Below are 24,529 nucleotides of genomic sequence, written 5' to 3'. Positions count from 1 at the left end.
TCATAAAAAGATGAATGACTGGCCCATCGTGAACACTCGAGGGTCTTACTCTCAACTCAGGTGGATCTCACAAGTTAAACGCGTTAATAGCACGAGGCAAAAGGAGGGGAGAAAGAAGGGCGACACGACGGATTTGAAGATTTATGCTCATCCATCGGCAGCTCTTGAGTGGTCTCCTTGAGGAACGAGATCGGCTCCACGGAAATTAATTGGCGGGACGAAGAAGTGGCAGTGAAAAGCCGTCAGTGGTTTCCACCCATTGTACTCCTTGTGGTTATGACTCGGTGCCGCAGGACAGGGTTGTTAAAAGGGAGGGGGAGAGAAATGGAATGACAGAGAGAGAACAAGAGACAGACAAAGGTAGACTAGTCGAGGTGAGAGTCTGTAAGTGAGTAGGTAGTTCTTGGGGCACTCGATTGTTCGGTCCTCGAGGGTTCGTCCACGAACTACCGTCTCCATATGCACGCTTTTTGGGGCTCATAAAAGATCTCCGAACAAAAGTCATCCCGTTCTGATTTCCAATTGCCTCGTAAAATCTGCTTTGTGATTGTAAAGGTGCTGTTTCGCAGTATCCTTTCGGTCGGGAACATTGTCATTTCGTGTTTCGACTCTGTTTGTGCGTGTGAATTATGATCCTGCGAGTTGAGGAATTTTACGTTATGTATAGCAAAATAGTAAGTTTTAACGGCAAGGAAATTAGTGGAGACAAGATTTTTGCAAATATTTTCAAATATATAAATATATAACTTATTAAACGTTGAATACGTTAAACGAGAGAATTCTGCGACGAAAGAATTTTATTTTCAAGTGCCGAATAGAGATCTACCTGTGCCTCCATCAGCAATCTGAAGAACGGTTTCCAGAGTTGTTTCACTCCCCCACGGGAATGGTTTTATTGTTCCGAAGGCGAAGAGCTCTCGAGCTTGAACGCCAGTGCACATAGTGTGAGGTAAGGTTCCGTGGGTTGACTCTTGCAGACACTTTTAAATCTTGGAAAAATATCTATTACCTCTTGTCGCGTTACATCTGGCTGCCTTCTTTTTCCTCTCGCGTTTCTATGTCGATTAAAGTTCAGTTCTCTAATTTATTCAATTGCGTCCTTTCGATCTCCATGCTATTTTTTACAAGCTAATTGGAAGGGAGCAGATTAACGTGAAACATTATTCGTAGTTAAAAATATGTCAACCATCAATTGTTCCATCAATGTCCGATATTTATACAATTTCGTAGACACGAGAATTATCTTGGGGATCGTACCCCCAATTGCAATTTTTAGAGCTACTTTAACCAGAAAAGAATTCGTGGAAATATGAACGAAGGAAATGTAGACAGAAGAAGGAGAAAAACAAATAGAAATAAAAAGAAGAAGCCAGTTTAACATTGGCATCGTGTGGTTCACATGACTGGTAAACGGCTTCCTCAAACATTCGTGGATCGAAGTTTGTCTTCTCGAGAAGTAAACGATGACAGAACGGATCCTTTGCCCGTGGATGTGCTCGATCAACCAACCTCGCAGATTCCGAGTTAAGATCCGCCGCTCTATAACTAACTTGCTATTATAGCGGTTGAAGTGTAATTATCTCGCGATAGTTCAACCGCAAGATATTCCCGCTAACTAGAAGGCAATTTGTGGATACTGGCCATAATCGAATTCCCTCTGTGCTGTATGACAATTGTACTACGTCAAATTAGGCGCCTCTCTTTCATTTTCTACCCGGCTGCCTCTTTTCCTCCTACAATTGTAAAACGAGCCATTAACGCCAGTAAACATTACCGATGTGAAGAGTTGGCAAACACACGGACTTTATCGAAAATTTCGTGTACAACACGGGTCACTATATTTTCGGAAAAGAACAAAGAATTATCTCGAGAGGATTATACACACGTCTTATTCCTCTCGACTCCTAAAATTCAAGCAGAAGTTAAAATTATAATTGAATATCTTTACCACAAAGATCATTTCAAGGTGAAAGTAAAAAAAGAACATTTGTTTCATCACTGAAAATAGTATATAAAACATATATATATATATATATATCGCGATTCAAAATTTCACAGTCGCAATGAATCATCTTGTAGACACGATCCAGACCTAAAATATAATCATCTTAACAAAACGTTCCCGAATCGAATCAATGACTAATTATACGTTGGAACAACGACGCGGAGAAAAAGGTTTTGGATCGAACGTCGTTTGTGGGATAACGTATCGATCATCCATCGGGGATCCATTACAGGAACTGTGCCAGCTTAGATCCTTCGAACACGGAGAGAGGTCGACGATCGTTTCAAGGGAGGATGGCTTCATGGATTTTGTTGAACGAGTTGAGGTATAGTCGCCGTTCAACTTCTCCTTCTAAGAGCTAATTAATTTTTATAGCTTTGCTCGAGGAGAGAGACCTCGGGTCCACCGTTCGTTTCTTGTTCAGATCCTACGAGGCAATATTAATGGACTGGCCCGTTTGCTTCGCTCGTGTTTGCAGATTTCCTGCAGGTCCTCTTTATTTGCGGATCGTCTCGTTGTTACTGCACTGCTCCCCTCGACGTCCATACGTTGATTGTTTCTCCCTGGTCGATGCACATAATTTAATAGTTTTTACAATTTATAAATTGGTCTAGTCGATGGCAGAAAATGAGAGATATAAAATAATCAAGCGTGGTACAGTATAGACATAGCGCCGTAAAGCATAATACTGGTTTCCGTAATGAACATTGTTCTCGTGGGCTGACGGCTGATATCTCATAGCGGTCTTCTTAGAAATTGACATATTCTCCTGGAAAATTTATGGATAGAAAATCCTGTAAAATTATGAGTTGAGCTATTATTTTGTTGATAGGCTTTTATGACTTCATATAAAAATTCCTATAAGATTTAATAGAATCGAGGTATGTTTGTTCGATCGATTATACTCCGCAAGAAGGGGTCTTTGATCTTCCCGTGAAATTTATAGAAACCATGATTTTTAATCGAAGCAGTTCCACTATGTGAAGCTTTTTATCGTCCGAGAAAAATAAATAACCGGTCGATCAAGTGGTGCGTCTCCCTCGCAGGTGATTAAGTTTTAGGGTTCCAAGAAGAGAGATTTAAACATGAATTTATCGTAGTAATTATTTGCTGAGGCACGAACATACAAATCAAGCAGGCTCGTTATTATTACACACGATGGCGAATTAATTGCCAAAAGAGTATAGATCGATATGATTGGTGGCAATCGCTTGATTTATGTCGACATCAGACAGCTGACAATGGAATTCGTAGACTCTTATATAAAAAATAGAGTGCAATATTCGATGCGTTGTTTTCTTTGCTTACTCGCCACATTCGTCGTTTTCTTTTTTGGCTCAACGTCTTGAAATTTGACTGCAAAAAACGTTCTTCCGTAACAGACGAAATTAGCTGAATAACGAATACTCATAACGATAAAGCTGTATCGATTAAAATTATTTTCGTCGAAATTAAAACTCATCCGTACACGCTGAGATTTTATCGAGCACTTGAGTTCTAAGTTATTGCAAACAGTGAGTCATTCAAATCTTTGAGTAATTCCACGGGACCGTAATGCCTATAGAAGCTTATAATGGAAGCATTGTCAGATTTCTAATATAAAATCGTGGCTTATTTTCTGTATTCAACAAAACGCTGTGCGTGCAAATATATGATACCATGGAGGAACGTGTACGAATGCAAATAGATATCCTAAATGGCCAACGCTGAGTGTATACGTGCACGGTTATAATCTATATTGTACCCGCATAGATGTGTCTTTGTCCGTGACCTATACATCAAAAAGATTGGCGTCTTTATTAACAGAGATACCCAGGATTTTTTCTTTTTTCTTTTATTGGTCAAGCTTTGAACTCTTGATGAAAATCAACTACCGTTGCGGTAGATGTCTATCTAATTTCTCGTACAAGCCGTTTCTATAATGATACAGAAAATATTTGGACGTTTGTTAATGTTCGTCAGGTTTAGTTGCATTTTAGATTCAAGACCATCACGCGATACATCAACTTGATTGACTAATGTCGCATCCGAGCGGCTGGCTTTCCCTTGGAAATCGTGAGAAACCGACGCATACAGGAATCTAGTGAAATTTCGATTTACAATAGTTTGCCGAAACTCCCATGTATATACCAATTTTACAATTCTACTTTAAAAATATTATGTTATACTATATTCCCTGCGAACGCCTATTTTGTTATTCGAGCGGATCTTTCAATACTTCATACGCTCGAAAGTAAATTAAAATCGTATTTATCTCGGATTCGTGGTCGTGATTGCGGCCAACGGGAATGAATTGAAACAGAGAACGAAACGTACGGGGAAATGTCGGTAGTAAAACGACGAGGAAATCCCCCTTTCTTGCCCCGTTACCCCTTAGACACTCAGGCCATTCAGGCAGTCGCCGTTTTCCGCGACAATTGCGAGCGCAATGCAATAATTGCATAATTCCCGCCACACTTGCCACTCGGGGCGAAACTGGTCGGTCCATGAGTGGTTGAGCCGCGCGTTCGTAAAAGGGTGTAGCCGCTTCGTAGCCACAGAATTGTAGCTTGTAAGTTGTATCCGTAAGGAGAGCCACCTTTTCTTTCACTCCTCGAACTTTATCGCTGGAGGATGAATTTTGTGACTGACGTGCGGCTTCGACGAATTTTGTTCCTCCTACTTTCGGGCTATGGGTTAATCGTCAGAGAGTGCTGGAGCATCAAGATCAAGCTGACCTATAGAAAGTACAGAAAGCAAAATATACATTGTAAAACGGAAAGATAGAAAAATGTAAAACATAGTTACTGACGTCAATGAATCTTGAATTTCTTAGTAGACAGTAAGGAATTAGTACTCCACTTTTCGTTCAGTCTAACGTAACTGGTCGGTCACTAGCGGTTCTATACCTGAAATTCGTGTGAAAAATTTGTTTCTAAGTATCATAAACGCTAAGTCAAATACAATTCAATTATCTATTCGGTCGAAAACCCATTAGCATCGCTATATCTATGGTATATATACCTATAGTAAGATGAATAGAACAGAAACAATTTACAAAGAATAATATATGGTTAGCCAAAATTATTATGCTGGTAATTATAAGTGAAAACAGCTTGATTTATTGCTGGGGATGGTTATATTTTCTAAGTAGCGAGAGGTAACTGTGACGAGGAGAAGGGGGCAGAAGGGACGACAGACGAAGAGAGAACAGATAGGCAAGGCTGCAAACCGCTTGACGAAGGAAATAGAATTCAGAGGAGAACTTCCTTCATTTCGACTTTTACCGGCTCTTAGCGAAAGCAACGTTGCGTTGTAACGGGTGACGTTCGCACAAAGGGTGTTAAAGTTTTACGCGGACTATTTCTCTTTTTCATAGATATACGCCTCTCGGGCGATAAAAACTTGTACAGTTTACTGAGATTCGAGTCGTTGCCATTGGAAGAAGGAAAAAATCGTGAAAAAATTAACAGACGTTATATTCGTCGATATTCTACGTATATTTTGCTGACATTTAAACCATTTATTCCGTCGATGTGTTTGCCTCTACGATATTACAAATTTTCATTGTATTTCTTAAAAACATTTCAACCTTTTGACAACGTGAAAATCGTCTAGCTTATAAACACACACAATGAAGCGGTCGTCACGGGAAATTCTTTCGAATTGGTTACGGCGTCGAGTCTCAAAGATTTGTCCGAATGTCGTCGAAGCTTCTTCATGCGGGGGTGGTTTCTTGGAAGAACGACGGGAAAGGAATGGGAATAGGAAAGAAAGCGAACGAAAGGCAGAAGAAATGAACTGGCAATCTCATCAATTCACCAAAAAACAGCCGTAGCGGTATCTACCTGATAATATTTACTGCACATTGAAACGCGGCAGAAAGGAAAGCCACGGTCTTTGTAAGACCAATCGGCCCATTCAAAAGCTGGTATTAGCCAAGCTATTGTCGGAGCGGCGTGAAATCGACATACGAAAAATTTTAAGCGAATCAATATGACGCTACTAATTGCTGTATAGCTTCGAGTCATGTCGGAACGCGATGTTTGGGCCAACCAACGATATCTATTGTTTATTACAAAAACATTCCACTCTTTGTTACTGTTCTGTTTCGCATTTTTCTATAGACGCGAAGGATTTAAAACGATCGGAAGATTGCTTTGATACAGAAAGAATTTTAATACATTTAGATTCGTATTTTGATATTTTCAAAATAATTGGTCCGGCTTAAAGCAAGGAGAGTAGCTTCTCTTTGATTAAAGAGCTCGGCTATTCAAAGTAGACAGTAAGAAAATCATAGAAAAGTAGCTATTCAAATACAATTTCTAAACGACTCACGAAGAATATGTGAAATTATAATAGAACATTGGTGGTTAAAGATGAGAAAAGCAAAGATACATGGCAAGTGGATGTTCCTACACCACCCTCCGGTGAGAAGTGATCACGGAGTGGAACCGGTGATCGGGGAACACGCAGAAGATCATAGAGAAAAGAGGAACTTTACGAGCCGCGTATATGGTGCACACGATCCGGGCTGCGGCACAATTCGCCACTAATTGATTTTACGACATCCGTTATATTGACCGTGAAGATCGTCGACAGAGTTGGTCGAGCTGCAGAGGGTGCAGATGACACCCTGGTGCGAGCCATGCATGACGCCCTTTTTCAGCGGATACACTCGAGGAATCTCCATGTATGAACCCTGATCACCGAGGACGATCTGATCTATAGTCTGTAGCAGCCCTCTGTTCTTTGTCCGCTTAATGTTTCGCTGATAACGGCCGACAGAACGGGCCGAGTTGACCGAGGAACGAGAGCTAAACCGGTTGAATCGAGAACCCATCTGATAATCTGATAATCGGGAACCATCTATGGAGACACGACTAAGAAGCATGTGAAAAATACTCTGCTCGTATTTAAGTTTTACATTGCGTGTAGATTGTTTAAAAGTATCGACTAAGAAAGAGTATGTATATGAAAATTGGTTTAATGCCACTTTGGGTTTTTTAAGTCGAGTTAACGTAAGAATAATGCTGAATTTAGAGAAGGGGTTTAGGAGAAAACTGTCTTTGAATCGCCCTATATATTCTTAACAAATAAACGGTGAAACTATAAATTAAATTATAAAATTGAGTCTCGATTTATTTGGTGTTCGTTTTTTTCTTTCGATAGAGCATTAACTTAAATAATGAAAGATCGGGAACTTAATTGGTACAGTCGATGAATAAATATGGAAAAAGCGATAAAAAGCAATCGGAGAAACCAGTCGTGGATACAGGTCGTAGCCTCAATTCTCGTTCGATGGCATTAGTTGCCCATAGAAGAACAGAGAATCCCCTTGGCCTCCAATAGGATCGAGACGGGATCTCAAAAGGAGGCAAGATAGGAACGAAGGAAAGTCATCTCTCGTTCTCTACTGCTCCATCGCTATCTCTCACTCCAATGGACAATGAGACAATGGAGTGACGTTTGCGAGACGTGATAGCAGTCGGATTAATTCTCGATCGATTCGAAGGGAGCCGGTTCTCTGCTTTGAGAATTCGTACTTTCCCGACAAATACGCAACCGGTTAACTGTTTGACTTGACACTACAAACCACGTGCTTTCAAATCGTACCAAAATAATTCTAGAAAATATGCTTACAAAGAAAATGCTCAAATTCTTCGATCGGTCCTCGTTTAAAGTCTTTTATGCCATACCTAATACACAGTTTCTGAACCATGAAACTTTAATATACCCTATATAAATAAAAATACTACATTGACACGTGCGTGCAAAAAGGCTGACTATATCGACGATCAAATTATTGTTATCATAACCATCTGCTCGTCACTTTTACAAGCTTAAAAGCTAACGCTGCCGGTCGTCAGATCAAAGAAGGCCGACGTTTCCGCTCCCGAGAATGGAAAACGTAACCCGAAATTCCCTAGCGAATACATTCGAAAGTGAACAGTGAACTGATCGGCAAAGTACCCCGGAGATCGCTCAGAATTTTATATGAAGGAGAACAAAGAGTTCTGCTCAAGAGTTCAGTCCTGTAAATACATATATTCGGTTCAGTATCGCAGAGAATGTCGTTGCACCGGTCTTTTGGGAATTCAAATATGCGATGCATCTACGATCCAAGACACGGATTGGAGATCAAAAGGTTGTATCAGTTTGCAGAGTCCAATAAACGTTTCACGTTCCTCTCGTCGAATGTTTGATTCCCATAAGACGATAATAGTAATCTAGTTCGATCAATCTTTGTCTTATCTAGAGTAATATAATATCTAATATGTAAGAAGTCATATTTTTATCGAATCAACCATATATCCTATCGTGTTTGGTTCCTATCGCCTCGTGCAAAACGCGTATTGGACAGGATGCATCGTTTTCGACCACTGAACGCATGAATTGTTGTCACACGAGTTGATTTCAGGGTGGCTCGAAAATCGATGAACTTCTGGCAGGTCGTACGACTAATCGTGATCGATGAACCGGCACGCAGCGGCACGTGACTGGTGATCTATCGCGTGGAAACGATTGATCGCGATATATGGACGCGGAGACATTTCGCCCTTTCGTTGGACATCATTTTTTTTAATACCTCGTTTTAGATCTCATCCTACCATGCACTCGTTTCAAACTTAGTTTCACTTGTCATTGCAAAAAGTGAAAGAAAAAGGGAGAGAAACAGTGAAAAGATACAGTCGAAAATCACTTTTGACTGATCCTAAAAGCTAGACGAATTAGGACAAGAATGCAGGATAACTAATTGCCCCATAGCTTAAGCCTCATAGATACGCATACCGATGCATTCATTTTTAAGCAACCCCATGGCCCCAAATGGCGTTTCATGGTCAGATAGAAATCTTGAAATTATTGCTCGACTATATAGATGTTCTCGGCGACAGAGGAGCTCGTTAGTGACTGAGAGTATCGATGACCCTCGTTAGGTAATCATCTTTTAATTAAGCCAAGAAAAAAAGACACCGCTGATACATAGTCTGCAACCACAAAACTCTAATTACCTTGCTCTACCGGTTTAACAGGCAGCTTTGTGTCTTCGAATGGGGGCTAACATACAACTTGACGCATTCTAATCTCACGGTTAACTCCTGTGTCAGGTGCATTTCATGTGGTGATGATGCCGGAACTATTCTTCTAATCTACATTTCTTTTGTAATCGCTAACGCCTCAGTTTTTCTAAACAATGACAGAAGTAGCACGTGTCTTCAAAGCTGCCATGTGTTTATATCTATATGTCACGCTCGTTGCTTACAGATGATGAGACGTAATCGTATAAAGTTATGTTATGAATAAGTATTAGAATTTGCATAACTTCTTTATTATCGCAGCTGTGATTAGTAGTCTTGCTTTTGAAGGTATGTACATTTTAAAAAAAACATCAGTTTAGAAACTTTTGCTACCTTCTTGCAACGGAATTAATTAAGACGTTGAAAAGTAAACCTCGCCATATCGTTTGTTTATTTCCTCACTCTATCTCTTATCTTCTTGCTGCACGTTTGTTCCTTTGTTTCGAAGGCGGAAAGCGCAAAGCACTGTCTCGTGCATATTCGCGATGTCCGTTCACTTTGACGTCGTTCACAGTCCGGGAAGTGACCTTGAGTGACAAATTGATTTCGAACGGACTAGGGTATATAACTCCTTTAGATTTAGTCTAGTCTATCGAGTACCTCTGTGAACCTGCTACTTTTACATCTATTTTACTGCTAAGACCCATCGAAATAACGATAAAATAAATTTTATTTTATTTATCCGAATAAGAATAAAAATAAAATAATATAGTATTGTATTTTCCATTTCTTCTGATGACTTTTATCTAACGATAATGATAACCGATTATTATTATTCTAAGGAAAATTGAAACTGTTATTGAAAAAGCTACAGTGTATATCGAAGTATAATTGATATATATATAGAGATCGCAACTGACCTGCAGAGGATGGGATTTGCACTACGAAGGGATGGTCGACGAACGGTTGTTTGACGGTACCACCCCCACACCGAGGCATGGCAAACCTGGTATCGCATTCACGGTCCACTGCTTCAGGATTCGGGTCTCCACCCTGTCTCTACGCCCGTGTTTCCTCGTGAAAAAAGAAAAGAGAGAGGTGGAGAGAAGGGAGAGAGAAAGGAGAGAGAGAGATGATACGGTAAAGGCTACCCATCGTTGGCGATCTGTAACCCTCGATCGTCGGATCTGAACATATCTCACGACGAAACATACTTAACAGATGGTTAGGTGAACAACGCATTTGTCTTACAAATTGCAGCATCGAAACGTCTTCACGGTTTCTACCTCGAAAATTGTTCATCCAACTGTTCTGTATCCGAGAAAATTTATGGAAAAAATTTATTTTCTACCTGAAGAATAGTTTTTCGATTACTACTGTTGGAATCGATTGTACCGTGGAAAAATTTCAGAAGTTCGTCTTTGGCAATGTAGTTTAAACTAAGTTAATGTAGAAACGTTGACGTAATTATTACATTACGTATTGCAATATAAGTAACAGAGTACCAGCGAACATGATTGCTCTTCATAAGAATATATTGACTTTCGTATACTTAAAGAGAGTTTATAGAAAATCCTATCCGAGAGTGCCATCGAACAATCGTAAATCCTGAACCATCTTGCGTCTGTTCGACGAGAAATCTATGTTGCGAACGGATCGTGAATCCATGAACATAACGCAATCGCCTCACGCATCCGTCTTATTCCAAGATCAAGTCACGTGTGAGACTGCATGGTAATCAGCTGACACGGACCGTGCACAAAAAGAGTAGGTGATTTTAATAGAGAACAAACAGGATAAAGTGATATTTATAAAACGTATATACTTACAAAGAAAATCAAGAATTTTTCTTTTTTAATAGTTCGTCCAATATTGTTCCATCGAAATGCAACAATATTCTCTTTGCTCTGTAAAGTTATCTATCAGTAGAGGACATAAGTCGTGGTCGCGTGGTAAGAAACGGCTGGGCGATATACATAGCAGGTGCGCGTGCAGACAGCTCGAGGCGTTTACCAGTTAACCGAGGGGTGGGCAAACTTTTTTCTGAAAGGGTGGAATAAGAAGCTGCGGGATTTACTGTGCCAAAAAGGGGTCACGCTATGCTAAAGCGAACGCGCAGGTCTTTTTAATCATCTTGTCAGGCTGGTATAATCCGTGCAAATCGTCCGTAAAAATTCTCACTACTTTCTGGTAGACAAAACTACTGTAACTGCAACAGGCATAGCTTCTGAAACACGAAGATGGCTAACGTTGACTGTTCCGTGAAAATATCTTAAATAGATATCGTATATATCGTAAAAAATATTTTCTTTCTCAGGAGTATTTAAAATTCATATTTACCATTTCATTTATGTTACAATAATATATTATCCTATATAAATTAACGAGTATGAACTATATTAACTATCTACTCAAAGAATGTCTTTGGAACAAAAATGTTATTGAAATGTTATAAAAAAAATTAATCTTTAAAAATATCCACCTCTCTAATTATTAATTAACGAAAGCAATATTTCACATACATCAATTAAGTGAAAATGTTTATCGATATATATTTATCAATTTAAAAAATATTCATGATGTTTTAGGGACAATACTAAGAAGTGATTGCAAAGAAATAAAGCACCGTAATCGACACTAATTAGAGATAAACGAGCATAGAAGTGAATAAACGTTGAAGATGTGCTTGGCGCCTGAGTGTGAAGATGAGTAAAAGTTTGTAAAGATAGCACTTAATCCAATGTGTTACGTCTAACACAGAGAGAAAGAGATAGAAGAAGAAAATGAATGGACGTGGCTGTAAGATTCTCATTCCGCCAACACGCACTGGCTTTTTGCCAAGTCGTGAGCGCGAGCCATTAACGTGCGGGATTGCTTATCAGTTGCTGAGTCCGCGTTATTGCGTCGACGATGACCAACCGAGCGGCGGGCGACGCTGTTTCTGTCCCCGTGCCACCTAGATGCCCCCACGTTTCATAACTCGCCAGATATCAGCTATACGCTATAAATGACGAAAGCGATCACGTTCACAAGAACCTACGTCCGTGATATTGACCTCCCATCGATTATGGAATTATTTGCGTGCATAGCGAAAAATTACCGCACAAAAATCATCCTTCCTTTTGTTTGTAAGCTGATTGTTTAAAAAACGCTTCAGGAAATCTCTTACGATACAATATACTAAAACAATGGTACATAAAACATTACGAATGAAGTACATTATAAATGCAATTTATAATGATTTTTATCGGAGTAACAATTTTTAGTTATATATACACTTAACTTTGTATGAGATATCCGAAGTTTGATATTTAATAAGATTATCTGTATACGGAAAAATGAATTTAAAAAAGTGAATAATGGTTATATCTACTATATGATAATTATTTTCACACGTGGAAAGTAGTTACAGTGTAATTAGCGTTGTTGACACTCGATGTAATCACCTCATACTTGTTTTCCCCTTTACATCCTGAAGTAGATAATTGATTACTACGAAACCTATAATTATGGGTTATCGCTATGTTAAAATAGACCTTTCACTTTCCACTTGTAGCTATAGTAATCGCACATAGAAATTTCATAATGAAACATCGTTATATGAAAAAATTTCAGTATATCTTTTTGTCAAGAGACGAACAAGTAATAAAAAGATTGTTGAAAAGAAGAGTAATAACTTGTAACCTGTGAACATTTAAATATGGTGGAAGAAATCGCGTCGGCGGTACAGTGTTGCCAGTACGGAAGTACTCGATGACGCTATGCCAGGTTTGCTCCCTCCAAAACCGCGCGTGCATTGGCAGCATTGTTTTTTGGTAGTTTACAAATAAAATGGCCGATATATGAGGCTATTTTGTATGGACAATAAAATATGCAATTCTGTAAAATTAATGACCATCGGCCGCTCGTGTATGTATGTCAAAGTATAGGTTCAGTGCCGCGAAATACGAGAAAAGAAGGTGAAGTGTAAGTGAGCGTGTGGGAGTGCCGTGAGAGGAAGGTGGAGGTTGTCTTTCAAGACCCGTGGACGCCGCGGGCCCGAACACCAAAACGAAGAATAACTTACGAACTCAAATATATTGAAAAATCAACCGACCACTATATCTTTTTCATTGGCGCGCGGTGGCGCGGTGACAACAATACGAGAACGGCTCTAGATTTACGGAACCTGGTTTACAGCGCACAGGCCCCCTCTGCCGCCTGCTCCAATTCTTCAGGCACTCTCGCCTCACCTAAACACTGTGTGTTCCTAAGTCTGACAAAGCAACACTTGGGAACACACCAAGCATTTGTTATACTTTATGTGACAGATGACAAACACATGGTGTTAATCACCTTTCATATTTTATTTTATGAATCTTGATTACCTATAAGCTGTCTATTAATATCAAGGGGTCAAATATTATAGTAACTTAGAGCCGCTTCAGGCAGATATGATTCTCAATTTTGAAACCCACAGCTGAGATACTGGAGTGTGACGGGTACGTTTATTTAGAACCTTTCAAAATATTTCCCGCCGACCAGTTTGTTGTAGTGGAAAGAAATGGTGCAGACAATACGTTGACAGAGACGGAGGGGCCTACGAGCAGTGCGTCCAGCCAGCCCACCCCCTCCGTTACTCCTCTGTCAAACATGTGCACCACCCCTGGCAACGTAGGCACAGGATTTGGGTATGCTTGGTCCTTTGGTGGACCTGGAGCAGAAACCCGAGAAAATGCACAGGGTGAACTTACTACAAATATTAGTTATGCTGTGAATAATAATCAGGACCAAGGATCCAGTCAGAAGATACAGGTTGACATTAAACCAACTAAAGTTGCCAATAGTACACATCGTAGACCCATGTTCACTATGAATGAAACTTGTCAACAGACTCCGACAACGCATCATACAGCTGGAGCTCATAATCAAACACACGGCACGCATGTTCGTACTAAGAAACATCACGATGTATTTTCATTAACATGCGACAAGGGAGGTTGCAATTGTGATGCTGCACATGCAACACCCCCACCATCACTTTTTTCAAATACTTTAGTTTTTACTACAGCTGATAAACACGCTATGAGTAAGCATTTCATGACACCTCTTGGACCACTACAGCTTACAGCAGAAGAGTGCAATGAAATTTTAATGAAAAGAGCAGCAGCTGCTTCAAACCAAGCCAATGTAAACAATGTGGCAACGAGCCAGACAGATAGTACAGCTCACTTTGGGCATGTTTTAACACATGTGAACACTACACAAATCGAAACAAAGGTCAAGCAACAACAAGATATGGGAAGTCAGGTCAGAGTACCAAAAGAAAGGCCGTATTCTTGTTCAGAATGCGGGAAGTCATTTCTTCTAAAACATCACCTTACAACACATGCAAGGGTACATACAGGAGAACGACCTCATGTTTGCGTTCATTGTGGTAAAAGTTTTGCACACAAACACTGTCTTCATACTCACCTTCTCCTTCACAGTGCGGACCGACCATACCAATGCAGAGAATGTAAAAAGTCTTTTACACTAAAACACCACCTTGTAACGCATACACGAGTACATACGAGAGATCGTCCATTTGTTTGTCAAGAGTGTGGAAGATCATTTCCTTTAAAACGTCATTTAGTGACACATAGTAAATTCCACTCAGGGGAGAGACCTTTTGTTTGCGAAGAATGTGGAGAATCATTTTCTCAAAAGGATCACCTAACAATGCATTCGCGCTTCCATGGCAGTTTACATCCATTTGTTTGTCACGACTGCGGAGCAACCTTCCAGAGAAAGTTTGAGTTAGTGAATCATGGTCGTTTGCATGGCAGAGTTCCACATTCGTGTACTGTTTGTGGGAAAGAATTTCTCCAAAAGAGAACACTACTAGCACACATGCGCTTACATACAGGAGAAACTCCATTTGCTTGTACTGTTTGTGGAGAAGCATTTCCTCGAAAAACAGACCTGGTAACCCATTCGAAGATACATAACAATAATACGAACACAGACGAAAAATCTCTTATGTGCAGGTAAACAATAATTTCAATAACATATAGTTTAAATGTGTATGTCTGCCTATATTAAAATCTTTTGCATATGTTAAATTTAATGTTTCAGGGAATGTGGATTGGATTTCTCAAACCGGGAAGCTCTTACCCTGCACTTAAGGTTACATTCTGGTGATCGTACTCTTGTAACAGATCTCTGTGGGTTAGCAGCTGCTTTCCAACAAACTCCAGGACACTTCCTTACACCCAACACTTCTGGAACTCATCAGGTATTATCAACATTAGCGTAATATACGAAATGCGTATACAATCAAAGGGTTTACAGATGAATGGACCCATCGGAAATCCCGGTGTCAGCCATATGCATGGTGCAACGCAAACATCACCACCTGTAGGAACAGGTCCGAAACCAAAACCACACGTATGTCCTGATTGCGGTCGTGGTTTCGCGCAGAAACATGGCTTGTCTCAACATCAAAGACGTCATACGGATGGTAGCTGCCATATAAGATCACACGTGTGCGATAAATGTGGAAAAGCGTTCTATCAGAAGAATCATTTGTTATTACATCAACGCCAACACATGGATCCCCCGCCCAGCATACTTCGGCAACAACAGAGACAAGCTGCACAAGCTGCTGCTCAACAGGCACAACAACAACAACAGCAGCAGCAGCAGCAGCAACAACAGCAGCAGCAGCAGCAGCAACAGGTACAGCAGCAACAAGTGCAACAACAAGTGCAACAACAACAAGTGCAGCAACAGCAAGTGCAACAAGTGCAACAGCAGCAACAGCAGCAACCTCAACAGCAACAAACAACGTGCACTGTAGATACAAAAACAATACAGCTTCAAGCAATACAACAAGTGCAACAACAAGTTCAACAACAGGTACAACAGCAGGTACAGCAACAGCAACAACAACAACAAGCGTGCTCTGTGGACACTAAAGCAATACAGTTAAATGTCACTATGTGAGACGATATAGAAAGTGGGGATTGGTCGATCCCTGGAACAATAGCACTCCCAAATGCGCACCCTGCTGCCACCCTCTGCACGCACTTCTCTTGTACTAACATTACACGTTAGATATATTTATTATCTCTAGAATCGAATACGAAATAACCAATTTTATTACAAGAGTATATATACAAAGTATACATATTATATTCTAAATATGTAAGGCTTGTAACAAGAAAATAAAAATAACCATATATTAGTGTTTTACATATACTTTATATATCATTTACTCTAGATATGTAAAATGAAACTAAACAAATTAGTTGCCTTAATGAGACGAAGAATTTTAATGAATATATTAACTATTGTTTGGTGAACTTTTTTTCATTTACTTTTAATTAGTAGGACATCACTTTATAAGAAAATACATATTGAATAAACAAACGTAAAAAAATAAGTTTTTTATGTACTACTGCTTTGTTGTTATCCTTCATGCTGCGCTTGTATGGTGAAAGTCGAGAGAAATGTTGATCGTGTGAATGATCAGTAAAAAATAAATATGTAGAATGTATCAAGAAAGAGGGAGAGGGTGGCAGACATAGCGCATTTATGGAGCATTTAAAATTGTAGGTCTGCCCGAAAAAAAGAGAGATGAATGGTGTCTTTAAACGTATTTTTTACGTTATAGCAATTCGCGAAATTTGTTTAACAAATTCTAGAGAATTAAGAGCGCAAGAGCATTACGAAAATTTATATTCCATTAAATGGACGGTTATTAACTTTATTAATTTGAAGGATTCGAATAAAGTTCGAATCGTTAAAATCGTTTTGTTTTTATATGATTGATAGCGTTTTCATTTCTTGAACTTCCGTACTTTCTTATGTTCTCGACTTCGACTTTTTTACTTTATAATACTAGGATATGTGTGAAAGCCATTCACATATTCTTACAAAAAACATCCAGCATAGTAAACTTTTGTAATAGTTTTGTCAGAGATATGTAATAGCTAATAGAATTGCGCAAAGAAATGAAAGAAGTAATAAAGGTAGCTTTCCTACATAGTTTTAACATACATATATATTTTTTCCAGACAGATAAAAACATGCAATGCGTTTTTTCGTGATTTTACACGAAAGTGAAACACGACCTAAATTAGAATCACATTTTTAAATAGAAGAAAAAAAGGAGAAAAATTGTTAAATGATGAAATATTGTAAAACGAGCTTTAATGTGCCTTTTTTCAAGCTCGCGATTAAAGTACCTTTCCTTCTTCTGCATTCCTGTTTCTATTCGCATACAATACAGATTATCTTGTGAAAGTAAACGTTTCGCCCACGCGCACGAAAATATATGGGCTACACGAAACAATCAGTATTCATATTTTTTTCAAACTATGAAAATACGAGCATGTAGTACATCTATGCGATTAAAATTTTCATTCGTTTCATTTGTGCAATATATAAGTTTATTCAAGTTACTTACAGTCACACACGAATCAGACGCTTCGAATGCAGCGGTACTTCACTTGTTTACTCATTTAAACATCCTGAAATCTCCCGCGTTTCATTTGGTAATGTAATAAAAAATAGAAGATAGGTAACACGCATTTGTTCATAAGCGATATCTGGCGGTGATGTCCGGAAATAGACGAACGCAAATAGCGCATGCGCATAGGTCATCGTATATCGTCCCGCCTGCGGACGAACCGAAATAAATCGAACGACGCCGAGCCGATCAGCAGTACGGTGCTCGCTGGATGCGACTGTTTCGCGTTAGTGATGATCAAAACGAGTTGTCGTCGTCGTTGTTTGTGGCATTTCGCGAAGACGAAGAAGCCGTGATCCGTGATCAAAAGCTCGAGACGGAGAAGAGGCCGAGGACACACATCGTCGCTCGTTGCCGCGGCCACGGATGCATATGGAGGTGCGTAAACCCTTGTTTCGATGCACCCTCTTCATCTATGCACACGTTTTTTCTTTGCTTTGAAAACATTACAGACACTTCCTTTAACACCACTGCTATTTTCCTATGTGATCTCCTCTGTCCCGTGAAACATGATTTAGTACGCGAATGTATCCTGGACAATTGAAAGTGCAATAGATGCATTTATCACAGGAATTGTTATTTACGATATCTGCGTCGAATCGAAGGATCGTTATTCGTTGAGAACTTTCAATTTCGTACATTACCTCGAGTTAATATTTTTCTACAAATAATAGTATGTTTGAAACGCGATTCGAGGAAACGTCCATGCTGTTTTCATTCGGTCAGCCTGTGCTTGGAACGACGCAATACTATTTTTTCTTCTTTAAGTTTGTTTATTTGATGTGCAATCATTCAGGTGATTAGGATAGTATCATATTGGGTTGTGCAAACGTATATGAATTTTGCACGACAGTGAACTCTCCCTTGGAAATAGGCCGCAGATTAAAAGTACGTGCGCATACGGCATTGGACTTTGTGTACGCTCTCAGCTGACGGGGGCCTGTCAGCTGCCTTCCACGAGAAGATCAGGGCCGTCATTTTGTGTGGCGTTTCCATACGATTTTTCCCGTTACTTCGTTTACCTGAAATTTTACAATCGACTCATTCCATTTCGTTTCTACCTTGATGGTGCACTCTAATTACAATTTTTCTTCGCTTGGTAACAGTGCATAATCTGCCATATCGAATAGCTCTGTCGTCACGTCCGCACGTGTGCGTAGGACAAGAATCTATTATTCCATTGTTAATTGATCATTGTACACTTAGTTTACACTCATTTAACATCTCATTACATTTCCAACAGCCTCTCGTGTGTATACCTCGTTTCTTTTTTAAATACATTTTTATTCGTCGACTTTTTTTTATTCAAATTTTGTAAATTGCTTCTCACTTACACACAATGTCAACGACATCGTAATAGTCCGCGTCAGTGGTGATAATTTCGTTGATACTTAACCGGCAATCTCACCAAGATAATGCGCGCCGTCTTGTTTTGTACACATTCACAGCTGATTCAACCGCCGCGTCTTAAAAACGTTCAAACTGTTATCTTTGTGTACGCGGGTACCCTTTTGCGACATTTCTTTTCTCTGCTGTATGTGAACGCGTACGTACAGAATGGCTTCGATCGCTCTGAAAAAACCGTACATACATAATATCCAGCATAGTACCTGTGCTAAAGGCTAACAATAAGTGGTAGAGGGAATTGACGTAACGCTTTGCGTCTTCCCTCTGTGTTTCCACCCGAGACCACCAAACTTCGATCGATTTTTCTATCGTAAATATTTGGCCAAGTTTATATCAACATTTACGTATCGTCGATTTGTTAAAAGAGTGACACATCTAAAAAATTGTCAATTCTGAAGTATCTACAAAAATTAATCTTTTCCGATCAGAGCTCGAAGTGAACTGTTTTCTATAAAAACGATACTACTTTATTAATTAATATCGAATTATTTAACGAAAGGAATGTTACAATGCAAAAATTGTATCAACTCCTTATTTAGTAGTATTTTATTAAAGATCCTCAAAACCCAAAGTCTATTATCCCAACAATAAAAGAAAAGAAATTCTTTTTTATTACTAGATAATGGAATTATTAATAATTTTCAAGTTTAAAACGATCTCTCGAAAAATGGACTTTTCCTAGTTGTGTCTTTTAGTAAATGGATGATACAAGTTGACTCTTACTATAAAAATCATACCGTCAACAGAAATTCTCTAAAAGGGAATAGTACATATATCTACTTTCCTTGCACTTGTACCGATTGAGTACAATTTGACTACGGGTTTCTCGAGTCGATCGAGCGCCTTTCGAATTTAATAGCCCAAGAACCGTTTGGTGTGTGGACGGTGTCCATATACACAAAGTGCATATTAAGGTGCAATTCGCTTTGAAAGCGACATCCGCGTGATGCGTTCGTCCACAGGACGCTTTACATGGAAAATTAAATATGCGCGACGAGTTACGAAGGACGATGACCCGAATTAACTAAACTCGAAGCTGCTGCTGTGCGCCGCGCTTGTTCCTCTCCCGGTGTTTATTTAAGCTACAGTGGTGTAGCCTCGCTTGATTCCTGTCTAGCCAGGCAACAGCGACCAAACCAAGCTGGTATACAGTCACTTTGATTCGCGCAACGAAAGTTCTTCGCTCGTTCCTTCGTAACCATGCTATTGGCCATACCAATATGCACCTACCATATGTACAGTACCCTGCAAAAGTATTCTTAAACCATTTAACAAATACAAATCTTTTGTTTTCTTTCATGAATGAATGATGATATACTTTTACGATACACTTTAATTCTGTTCTTATTTATAAAGAAGCATTTACCCAAAAATTTCCTAGAAGTAATTCCCTAGAAAGTTATTAGTTAATTTTATGTAATTAATTTTGTGTATGAGCTTTTTCTGCCTCCTCGATAACAAAAGTTCTTTTAGGACGCTGTCAAATAAGTTTTCGGTAAATTCATTTCATATTATTTATTATCTTGTGTTTGATGTTAAGATATTTACGCTATTGTACAGTGCATGCGTACCAATTTTGCTTTTTCACGAGGAAGTGTTTCCGTGATATTAATACAAGGACTACCAGACTGCTCGAAATTCGCAATTCTGTATAGAAATTTTATAATGTACAACGGTGCATCTATAATTTGTAGTTTTATATTATATTTCTTTTTTATAAATTCTTCATCTTGATTTCCTTGATACAAGTCCTGTAGTTCTAGTTTCAAAGTTTGACGTCCACCGAACAAAGCAAAATATACACGTTGAGTAACACGATACCGATATTTTACGTATTCGTGTATTATGTATAAAAGAAGTTCCACGAAATATATACTCTCGAATAAAAACACTACCTGTAATGATCGCTTCTCCAATCGTTATACACAGTTATTTAAATTTTCTAAAAGTGGAAATTCCAGTATAATTATGACTAATTAGTGGCTTGTTGTTATTATCTCTCCGTAACGCGTTATGCCTCGATATAGCCAATTTTTTAAATCTTTTTTAGTTCTGTTATAGTCATTGAATATTTCAAGCAAGCAAACGCATCGAATTTTCTGTTTTCATGAACGCGTCCTCCGTGGACCTGTTGGACGACGCTTTTGTGTACGTTTACAGCTGATTGGGCTGTCAGCTGGGCTGCGCGCGATAGAACCATCTAGCAGGCTGGCCAACGCATGTTCCAGAACGCTCCGAGGGGGTCTTGTTTTTCTCTTGCTTTTTTTCTTCCTCTGTCATTTCCCAGCAGAGGCTCTGCTCGCTGGCGACCACGCCAGTCAGGGCAATGCCTCTTACAATCTTTAAACTTATCCCTGCTGAGTCGCTAGCGGTTGGGATAAGGTGAAGGGTTATATTCGACGCGTTTGCGTTTTACGTGTACGCAAGCGTAAACCCTCGCCTATACTGGATGGGTATTATAAGTTTTGCCGGCCAAACTTTTTGAGTAAGTTTTATGAATATAAATAAGAAAAATAAAATGGTGTATAAACAGTGGTCTTTTATAATTGTATTAAGAATATGACTTATAAGAGGAACAGTATTTCAGCCTGCAAAGTTGCAATTAGGTCTCATATTATTAGACTTGCGTAGAGAATTTCGTAAGAAAAATTATATTAAGTAAGTTGATACAAAAAATTTATTGAAACGAAATAGAGTTGACAAGTAAACTTTACTATTCTCATTGTTACGTGTAATAGTTACCTGAAGTTTTTTTATCGCTATTGTCCTATTTTTCTTATAACTTTTTAATAATTAACAATAAATTGTCGAACGACTGTTATTTATGTAACATTTTTTTCTGATCTATATTTATCAAATATACCGAAAAGGTATAACCGAAAACAATTGTGACACTTCTATAGGGATCTATAAATAACGTCCAGTTTCGTTTTTCTTTTTATACGCTATTTTTACGTGTATTCGGTAATATAACGGACATATTTCTATACAATGGTAATTTATTAACGATTTGCTGCTAAATATGCATGTTAAAATTATTATATTGCTAAATGTTTAGCGGTGATTGTACTTAATAATAATCGTTCTCGTACGTGAAAGAAAATCCTGCAACATCGGGAAACGTTACGCACGACCTTTAATTCCAGGAACGTATTTCTAGTTAGTCATAATAGCTGGTAAAACGTGACAAACTACATGAAGATTCCCATTCATAATTCGTACAGTTATACGACACAAGTAAACTTCCGTTAGAAACGTTCTTTATTACCGAACTATAAACTAACGCACATATAATTTTCTTCGCACGCACTTGATTAAACTCGGCTCTCATGGTAGTGGGGTTCGGCGGGCTTGCGATCAAAAACCTCGCTATTATTTATCACTCTACCGCTGCGCTGGTTCGTTGTACGTGCGTGACCTACGCAACTTGACTTCGCTTTTTTTTTTAAATCATTCTCTCATTTTTTTTGCATTGTAACGATTGTACAACAGAAGATTGTGAGTTTACGTAATAAAAAAAAAAAACCAAACTGGAGACTTAGGATATAGCAATTCTAATGCGTATTTAAAAAAACATTATTTCTTTTTTTCAAAGCGACCAGACGAACGGATTAGATCACGATACTGGCTTTTTTCTACTGATTCCAACGATCCCATGCGATGCTTCGTTACAGATTGGATTATATTCTTTATCTGGAACATATATTCCGGATTGTATTTGAAGTCCTTGCCACGCGCCATTGGTCTGCTTGTCCGGTGGCCATTGCTTGGAATAATAGGGACACGGATAAATATGAAGTCCATTCACTGTTCCACGCATATAATTGAAACGTTTCAAATCGAATGTTCGCTATGATAGACATCGAAAACAATGGGTTACGCTTGATTATGACATGTACCTGGAACATGTCATCTTTACACGAAATTTAAGTTCGTGACTATTCCAAGTATCGATAAAAAGATACCCGCATATCTCCTCTTGCTTATTCTGTTTATTTTTTCCTAATGTATTTACGAGGTAAATAAGAAGGAGAGAAAGATGTAATGTTTTCGTCGCTCTCACGTAGTGCATCACCGTTTTTGTTTGATTTTACTCATAGTTGACGAGCCAATAGTCGAAGCCGTACATACTATACGTAAATATAACCACGGATATGTATATGTTTACTCGAGTTTGAAATACATACAGATATATACGTAGATACAAGGAAGGAGGAGTTTAGGGAGAACAAGGATGAAAGAAAACGCTGACCACCAACAATGAGCTCTAATAGGAAAGAGGCTATTCGCTTTGTGCTCATCGATTTGATAATGTAGTACTTGTCTTTCGTAATACGTTTTAGAAAGCTAACCAAAATGCTGGAATTTAAGGTTTAGATTTCCTATTATCATGGTTTTCTCGGTTCGTCGAACGTCGTCAGTACGCGCGGATCACTAATTATGTTCAACGAGTCGTCGTGATGAAATGTAAATCTGCACGGCAAAAAAGCCAGCTGGGTTATTGAATCGTCGTTCAACGATTTGCTCGGAAGTATGATTCATTCGTACTCATGCATACGCTTGTCCAACGCACCGCCACATGTACGCTACGCAATTCGTGCGTTTTCCTTTTGTATTATTTACCATGAATCAGTAGCCGTACTTAGTTAGGTTTATATATTCACGTTCACGTGTTCTCCCCACCATTTTTTGTTTTCATAGAACAAAACTCCGGCATTTAGGACATTAATGACTCACTTTTATGATTGTCTGGCTTAGGATTACGTGTATTCCTGGTATAGAGCCTACTTTGCTAACTGGTCATATTTAGTCCCGATTTATGGTCAATTAACCATTAAATTTTCATAAATCTTAACATAACGGTATTAAAAGAGCGAAGTTTTCTTAACAAAATCTTTTATTTCAAACCTAAAAGATTTCGCCAGTAGCTTCAACGCGATTGGAAAAAAATATTCGCAGCAACGCATTCACTCTTATCGCGGTCCGTTTCTTCCTTCGCGTGGTGTGCATGGCACCGTTATATTGTATATAATTACTCGTTGCTCTCGCATGCAATCTTGCTCGTGGTTCAACAATCTTGGCGCTTTTAGACGTCCGCGCGAATTATTTATAAAACGATCGTGCACCTTGCTCAACGAAAGAGTTATCTGTATGCTAAGCGAGAACACGCCGTTGCTCGTCGTTCAGTCCCGCCACGCCGCGGCGTGTAATGTAAAACTTGTTGCGAAGAAAACGCGCGCAACGCGACGTCTTTAGAGTCATTGTTCTCTCTCTCTCCCCCCCTCCTCTCTCTCTCTTTCTTTCCCTTACTCGTGGGGGAAATACACGGATGTATGAATATACGCACTAGGCGATCGCGTGTGAGCTTGTTTCTCCCGTTGCGGATGTCTGCTTGAAATTTTTCGGTTGCTGCGTGCACGAAATATCTTCGAATATTTTGGTTCCTAGTCGCGATCTTACGTTTACCATAACGTATGGATCGATAGCGTTCTCTAGCGTAAGTAACGTGTTCAGAAACAAAGAAACAAATCCGCGGTCACTTTTCGTAGAAATAACTGACCGAATGATATCTGGATTGCATTACCTTTCTCACTTTATATCGGACCGCAACGTGTCTACCGTCGA

General features: G+C 39.1%; 2 protein-coding genes and 1 long non-coding RNA gene across 16 annotated transcripts in view; 2 read left to right on the top strand and 1 right to left on the bottom strand.

The window, feature by feature from the left end:
* The first annotated feature begins 1,725 nt into the window (after positions 1-1,725).
* Positions 1,726-10,745, top strand: LOC122567641. Its single transcript, XM_043726426.1, has 2 exons — positions 1,726-2,330; positions 9,910-10,745. The coding sequence occupies exons 1-2, from the start codon at positions 2,136-2,138 to the stop codon at positions 10,192-10,194; spliced, it is 480 nt and encodes a 159-aa protein (XP_043582361.1). The 5' UTR covers positions 1,726-2,135; the 3' UTR covers positions 10,195-10,745.
* On the bottom strand, positions 3,130-12,578 carry LOC122567644. The gene is made up of 5 exons (XR_006316852.1): positions 10,833-12,578; positions 9,924-10,745; positions 8,998-9,590; positions 4,797-4,893; positions 3,130-4,722 (listed from the first exon to the last, which is right to left on the bottom strand). It is a non-coding gene; the product is annotated as an uncharacterized LOC122567644 (long non-coding RNA).
* A 257-nt stretch (positions 12,579-12,835) lies between these two features.
* Positions 12,836-24,529, top strand: part of LOC122567630 (protein yippee-like 1) — a 23,801-nt gene continuing 12,107 nt past the window's right edge. For 4 of the 14 annotated variants that reach the window (XM_043726394.1, XM_043726396.1, XM_043726390.1 and 1 more), the window contains exons 1-4: positions 12,836-15,011; positions 15,100-15,259; positions 15,307-17,875; positions 21,065-21,389. In XM_043726394.1, the coding sequence (XP_043582329.1) occupies positions 13,636-15,011; positions 15,100-15,259; positions 15,307-15,969 (2,199 nt within the window). In that variant the 5' untranslated portion in view covers positions 12,836-13,635 and the 3' untranslated portion in view covers positions 15,970-17,875; positions 21,065-21,389. Of the gene's footprint in view, positions 15,012-15,099; positions 15,260-15,306; positions 17,876-21,064; positions 21,390-21,453; positions 24,402-24,529 lie in introns of those variants that run through there. The other 10 variants (XM_043726391.1, XM_043726393.1, XM_043726386.1 and 7 more) reach the window with 6 other exon arrangements.

Source organism: Bombus pyrosoma, linkage group LG5, assembly GCF_014825855.1.
Source record: "Bombus pyrosoma isolate SC7728 linkage group LG5, ASM1482585v1, whole genome shotgun sequence".
Taxonomy (NCBI): domain Eukaryota; kingdom Metazoa; phylum Arthropoda; class Insecta; order Hymenoptera; family Apidae; genus Bombus; species Bombus pyrosoma.
Note: the sequence above shows the minus strand (reverse complement) of the source record. Positions and strands in the feature narration are given on the sequence as shown.